The following is a 7,311-nucleotide window of genomic DNA, read 5'->3' as shown; positions in this document are numbered from 1 at the left end:
CAGCTCACCTCCTCCTCTTGTACAATGACTGGTAACACCTCTATATACAGTAGATAACACAGGATCCACCATTCACAATAGGTGATGTCACAGCTCACCTCTTCCTGCTGTACAATGACTGATAACACCTCTATATACAGTAGATACCACAGGATCCACCACTCACAATAGATGTCACAGCTCACCTCCTCCTCCTGTATAATGACTGATAACACCTCTATATACAGTAGATAACACAGGATCCACCATTCACAATAGGTGATATCACAGCTCACCTCCTCCTCCTGTACAATGACTGATAACACCTCTATATACAGTAGATAACACAGGATCCACCATTCACAATAGGTGATGTCACAGCTCACCTCCTCCTCCTGTACAATGACTGATAACACCTCTATATACAGTAGATAGCACAGGATTCACCATTCACAATAGGTGATGTCACAGCTCACCTCTTCCTGCTGTACAATGACTGATACCTCTATATACAGTAGATAACACAGGATCCACCATTCACAATAGACGATGTCACAGCTCACCTCCTCCTCTTGTACAATGACTGGTAACACCTCTATATACAGTAGATAACACAGGATCCACCATTCACAATAGGTGATATCACAGCTCACCTCCTCCGCCTCCTGTACCATGACTGATAACACCTCTATATACAGTAGATAGCACAGGATTCACCATTCACAATAGGTGATGTCACAGCTCACCTCCTCCTCCTGTACAATGACTGATAACACCTCTATATAAAGTAGATAACACAGGATCCACCATTCACAATAGGTGATGTCACAGCTCACCTCCTCCTCCTGTACAATGACTGATAACACCTCTATATAAAGTAGATAACACAGGATCCACCATTCACAATAGGTGATGTCACAGCTCACCTCCTCCTCCTCCTGTACAATGACTGATAACACCTCTATATACAGTAGATAACACAGGATCCACCATTCACAATAGATGTCACAGCTCACCTCCTCCTCCTGCTGTACAATGACTGATAACACCTCTATATACAGTAGATAACACAAGATCCACCATTCACAATAGGTGATGTCACAGCTCACCTCCTCCTCCTGTACAATGACTGATAACACCTCTATATACAGTAGATAACACAGGATCCACCATTCACAATAGGTGATGTCACAGCTCACCTCTTCCTGATGTACAATGACTGATAACACCTCTATATACAGTAGATACCACAGGATCCACCACTCGCAATAGATGATGTCACAGCTCACCTCCTCCTCCTGTATAATGACTGATAACACCTCTATATACAGTAGATAGCACAGGATTCACCATTCACAATAGGTGATGTCACAGCTCACCTCTTCCTGCTGTACAATGACTGATAACACCTCTATATACAGTAGATAACACAGGATCCACCATTCACAATAGGTGATGTCACAGCTCACCTCTTCCTGCTGTACAATGACTGATAACACCTCTATATACAGTAGATACCACAGGATCCACCACTCACAATAGATGATGTCACAGCTCACCTCCTCCTCCTGTATAATGACTGATAACACCTCTATATACAGCTGATAACACAGGATCCACCATTCACAATAGGTGATATCACAGCTCACCTCCTCCTCCTGTATAATGACTGATAACACCTCTATATACAGTAGATAGCACAGGATTCACCATTCACAATAGGTGATGTCACAGCTCACCTCTTCCTGCTGTACAATGACTGATACCTCTATATACAGTAGATAACACAGGATCCACCATTCACAATAGACGATGTCACAGCTCACCTCCTCCTCTTGTACAATGACTGGTAACACCTCTATATACAGTAGATAACACAGGATCCACCATTCACAATAGGTGATGTCACAGCTCACCTCCTCCTCCTGTACAATGACTGATAACTCCTCTATATACAGTAGATAACACAGGATCCACCATTCACAATAGGTGATGTCACAGCTCACCTCCTCCTCCTGTACAATGACTGATAACACCTCTATATACAGTAGATAACACAGGATCCACCATTCACAATAGGTGATGTGACAGCTCACCTCCTCCTCCTCCTGTACAATAACTGATAACACCTCTATATAAAGTAGATAACACAGGATCCACCATTCACAATAGGTGATGTCACAGCTCTCCTCACGATGACATTTGCACACGCTCATTAGCTGCTTCAATACACAGTATAGGGTCAGAGTCCGTCCGTTGCTGCTAATGTTCCCGTGCTTTCCTGATACAACAACAATCATCCGTGTGAAAATTTCTATTGGTCTAATCGATATATTTTACTACAATTTGTGATATAAAATAATAAATTGTGACATTCTTTACATGTAACATAAAACCCTGATTTACACAATAGATGATTGTCTGAGGACACGTCGTTCCCTTCAGGACAGCTGCATTATACCAAGCAAAAGACGAAGCGCTGCAGCTGTGTCTGGTGACCCGTGAATGCAGCTTTGGTTGTGACTCTTGCATTGTCTCTGCATAGACCGTGGTGACACAGCTCGACTAGCAGCGACCGCGCCGTGATGACAGACGTGCTCCTGCGCTTCCCTTCTCGCATTCACTGCTTTTTTTTTTTTTTTCTTCTAACCAGAATTTTGCAGCACATGACGGCGCTGCGTGGTGAGATTGTCACGGCCCCCCGATGTCTGTGCTGTGGAGAGTAACATGGCCGCCTAACCATAGGCTGCGGCTTTCACAGTTTGCAATGTCTTCCGGTAAAGCCGTTTGGCCGCCATTTCTCCGGAGAAGATCCCGGATAGCACCACGGCCCCCGGCGGCGCCGCTCAGCATCTGGAGGACGCGTGAAGGGCGAGTGACGGACGCCTCCTTACTCCTTGTTCTTGGATTTCTCTGCTTAGTATTCGCTTCGTGACCGTGCGGTGGAAACGGCGCTTTCTAATTTCACATGGAATTCTTGTCGTCTTCTATTAGTGAGCATGAAATGTGAATGTCTCGGCTGCAGGGTCTCGAGACGTCACGAGACATCATCCCGGCCGGGATACAGAGCCTCCGCGCATCAATCACCGCCGGCAGATTGGTTGAGGATGCAGAACGTCTGGCGCCCTTTCTGCGCCCGGCTCTTAGGACCTGTCAATAGTGACAGCAGCGGCCCTGACGGCTCTGCAGCTCTCGCCGGCACACATGTAGCAGAGCTGAACGCGTGCCACCCTCTCCTGTGCTTCTGCAAAATTTTCTATTAAAGACATTTCACCTCCCCTCCCCCACACCACCTGCATTACTTAAGACATTAAATTGATTTTTCCAGTATATATATCATTTTTTTTTTTTTAGTTTATAGTGGGAGAAAGATTATAGTTCCATTATAAAATTCTATGTGCCACCACCAGAGGGAGCTCACGAGCTAAGGATCTCTACAGCTCCCTCTAGCGGTGACTGCAGGTATCCAGATGTTTATCATTTCCGTCTATGCAGAGGGTTTGGTGCTTTGTATAATAGCAAGGTGGCTGCACTTTACCGTGGGGAATTCTTTTTTTTTTTTAAGATCTCAGGGCCGGAAATGTTTCCGCAGATCGTGAATTCCAGTGAATAAATACATAACAAAGCTCGACCCCGGAGCAGCCGTTAGTATAAAAGCAAGAAATAAAAAGATGGCAAGAAATATAAATCGCTCATCCGAGGACCGTTTATTTATTCTTTCACGCCGTAAAAAAATCGCTAATTGACGGGAATTCTGGGTAAATGACTGACGGCAGCGTTTAAACCATTCATTATTAAGTCACACACACACACACACGGCAAAAACAGCAAAAAAAACAACCAGTCATGCAAATCTGATGTGGAGGAATCGTGGGTAATTTCTCCTCCGTTCACCTCCAAAGCTGCGATTACTTCTCAATTAGTTATGTGACTCGATGGCCCACAATGCACGATTGTCGTTGCAGCTTTGGCTGTGACTGGAGTAGAAAATGAACTAAATCCAAGTCCAGAGCACAGATCTATGATGAGAACATAATATTATATATATATAGATATATATATATAGATATATATCTCTATATATATATGAGTGCATATAGGACAGTATGGGATAACAGGCGTGGCCCCGTTACTGTACACAGGACGCCTGCACAGCAATGCATCACCACCCGCTATCTGTGATACTACCGGCTTAGATCAACGGTCCGTGGACATAAAGCAGCGATCATAGAGTATCTGCAGCTCCCCACAATCATCCGAAGGAGGAAAACCATAGTCATGTGGCTGATAACAGCGAGCAATAGTAAATAGAGGGGTGTACTGTCCTTTTAAATCCACCCCCTCTGTTCCTATATGACGAAGATCTCTGCTTGCTGTAAGTGACCGGAGACTGACACTTCTCCACAATGATATCCAGCCTCGACGATACAAATCTGTCTCCTGTGCTGATGGTTTGTTACAATGTATCAGTGCAGATTTCAGCTACTGGACAACTGTAACAAACCCTCAGGTGTGAATATGTGCAATCGCTGACAACAAGCAGAGGAAGTAAAAATGATGAAGAATTGATGACGCTTCGTGTCGGGAGACTCTGCCCACTCCTGCCGCTACGACATAGGGGGACCGGTCGCCGTCCCGGAGCGGCCGTTAAAGCCTATTTAATGCAATGCAAAACAGAAGCCAAGCCTTGCATAAGACCCCCCACCACTGGGGGTCTGAGGGCCTGTGGTGGCCACCTTAGCTGACGCTGCATGGGTCGTCGGTGCCAGGGCGGACTTCGGCCTCCAGCAACATGTTCATCACGGCCTTCGTCAGGTAGCTGCAGGTCCCTCTCTTGCCGAGTGGGGGAGTGTTGTAGAAGGCGGACATGTCATCCTGGGGGGAGAGCGCAGAATTAGAGAGCCGCCGGATCACATCTCATCATCCACCTGTTTGTTCGGCGCGCGTCGTGGGAGCACAGGAGAGGTCACAGCTCTGCAACTAACAGATCCTACTGATCAATTACTTCTAATTTTCAATACCTCTGCAGCTGTCAGTGAATGAAAACAGCCCTGTTTTTACTCATGCACCGAATACACCTCATTCACTGACAGCAAGCGGATAATGAAAACAGTGAGGAACTCAAGTGTAAAGTTCATTACAAAGTTGCAGAAATTCTTCTTTTCTTTTAATATCCTTTGTCGGGCCGACGCTCCTCCTTACCTGCTTCTCCGTTCCTTGAAGTCGGCTCTGATCGCTTTGAAAATCATTAAACGCCTCCTTCACCAGTCTGTCCAGATCCACCTTCTCCTGAAACTCAAACTCGGGGTTTCTCTCCAGGATGACGGAGACGATCATCAGGAGCTGAAGAGGGGGACGGGCGAGAAGTCAGCGCACGCGGGGATTAGGATGATTATTTCCTTCCTGATATTTTGCAGCAAATTATTAATATAATCTGTGGCGGAGATTTTTCAAAAATTCTGAGTGACCACAAGGGGCGCCCCGTGGTGCCGTGATGGGACTCGGTACCTCCACAATGATCTGCCGGTATTCGGGCTGTGAGATGTTCTGCAGCATGTCCTCCACCAGCAGGGAGAAGTTCATCTCATACATCGTCATGTCGGACAGGGTGGGTTGCTGTGTGTGAAACAGATTAAGGGTTAAATCTTGGTGCGGATGGTTTATCGGTGATCACAGGGCGATATCGGGGCAGACACTGCCATCTTCATACCTGAGGGAGGAACTTTCCGGACACTATGATCCCGCTGGGCGTCCGCTCCAGGATCTGCCATACTCGGTCGTAGAATCCGGACGGATTTCTGTTCAGAGAGCCGTCTATCTGCCTGCGGTTCAGCCAGCACCTGGGGGGGGAACGGAGGGGTCCGGTCAGTGACACACGGTGCAGAAGACTGCTGAAATGCAGCAGGAGTTACATGGAAACAATCAGCAATTAGGACCCATAGCCTTTACTGACACCCCCTAATATAAGGGTGCATTCACACAGATGTGATCATGCTCCCCTCCCCACAGGACGGCGGCGGTGCTCCCCTCCCTCCGGAGGACGCCGCTCCCCTCACTCCGGAGGACGGCGGCGGCGCTCCCCTCCCTCCGGAGGATGGCGGCAGCACTCCCCCGAGGACAGATCTCCCTGGAGGATGGCGCTCTCCTCCCCCAAGGATGGCGCTCACCTCCCAGAGGACGGCTCTCCCCTCCCTCCGGAGGACGGCGCTCACCTCCCAGAGGACGGCTCTCCCCTCCCTCCGGAGGACGGCGCTCACCTCCCAGAGGACGGATCTCCCCTCCCTCTGGAGGACGGCGCTCACCTCCCAGATCCCAGAGGACGGATCTCCCCTCCCTCCGGAGGACGGCGCTCACCTCCCAGAGGACGGATCTCCCCTCCCTCCGGAGGACGGCGCTCACCTCCCAGAGGACGGATCTCCCCTCCCTCCGGAGGACGGCGCTCACCTCCCAGAGGACGGATCTCCCCTCCCTCCGGAGGACGGCGCTCACCTCCCAGAGGACGGATCTCCCGTCCCACCGGAGGACGGTGCTCTCCTTCCCTGAGGACGGATCTCCCGTCCCACCGGAGGACGGCGCTCTCCTTCCCCAAGGACAGATCTCCCTGGAGGATGGCGCTCTCCTTCCCCAAGGATGGCGCTCACCTCCCAGAGGATGGATCTCCCCTCCCACCGGAGGACGGCGCTCTCCTCCCCCGAGGACGGCGCTCACCTCCCGGACTGCTGCGGCTGCAGAATACAGAGCAGGAGCTGTTTGATCTCGCTGGGCGACAGCTGGTAGATGTCCTCCTCTGGCTGCTCCCCGCTGCGGATCTTCAGCTCATATCTCATGGCATGAATTATCCATCTGTAATAGGAGGATTCAGACATTTCCAGCATTACAGCTCATCCACGTTTGGGGAAAAAGTTTAATTTTTACCATTTCATTTCCCTGGAGATGAGCAGCTACCAAACATCTATGTTGCCGTTTATCTCCAAAGAAAAGAAATTATATATATATATATATATATATATATATATATATATATATATATATATATATATATATATATACTTTGTATATTTCTAATTAAAGGAGCACTCCGAAGAGGGCGAGGTACTAGATAGTGGATTCCTTTAATCCTGCAAGTCAACATAGAAACGTCGCCCTCGTGGATTTACATTAACGAACCCCAGTAAGACGATTACGGCTCCGCTGCCCCCCGTACTGAGCCGCAGCCGCTAATTACATCCACAGGCGCAACAAAGGAAGGTGAAAGGGGATTTTATTTCTTTCCTTAGCCGAAGACCCTAAAATACACAGAAACCGGAAACAAGAGCAACAGGCGCTGAGCTT

At 48.4% G+C, this 7,311-nt stretch overlaps 1 protein-coding gene across 3 annotated transcripts in view; it reads right to left on the bottom strand.

The window, feature by feature from the left end:
* Positions 1 to 3,663: 3,663 nt before the first annotated feature.
* PHKB (phosphorylase kinase regulatory subunit beta) overlaps positions 3,664 to 7,311 on the bottom strand; it is a 103,938-nt gene continuing 100,290 nt past the window's right edge. For all 3 annotated transcript variants that reach the window (XM_073659675.1, XM_073659674.1, XM_073659676.1), the window contains 5 exons: positions 6,688 to 6,822; positions 5,690 to 5,819; positions 5,488 to 5,595; positions 5,182 to 5,322; positions 3,664 to 4,854 (listed from right to left, as the gene is read on the bottom strand). In XM_073659675.1, the coding sequence (XP_073515776.1) occupies positions 4,717 to 4,854; positions 5,182 to 5,322; positions 5,488 to 5,595; positions 5,690 to 5,819; positions 6,688 to 6,822 (652 nt within the window). In that variant the 3' untranslated portion in view covers positions 3,664 to 4,716. The remainder of the gene's footprint in view (positions 4,855 to 5,181; positions 5,323 to 5,487; positions 5,596 to 5,689; positions 5,820 to 6,687; positions 6,823 to 7,311) is intronic.

The sequence above is a fragment of the Phyllobates terribilis genome, unplaced genomic scaffold, assembly GCF_046119375.1.
Source record: "Phyllobates terribilis strain yellow unplaced genomic scaffold, ASM4611937v1 Scaffold_14__1_contigs__length_39327217, whole genome shotgun sequence".
Taxonomy (NCBI): Eukaryota; Metazoa; Chordata; class Amphibia; order Anura; family Dendrobatidae; genus Phyllobates; species Phyllobates terribilis.
The sequence above is the reverse complement of the archived record's forward strand: the minus strand, read 5'-3'. Positions and strand labels throughout refer to the sequence as shown.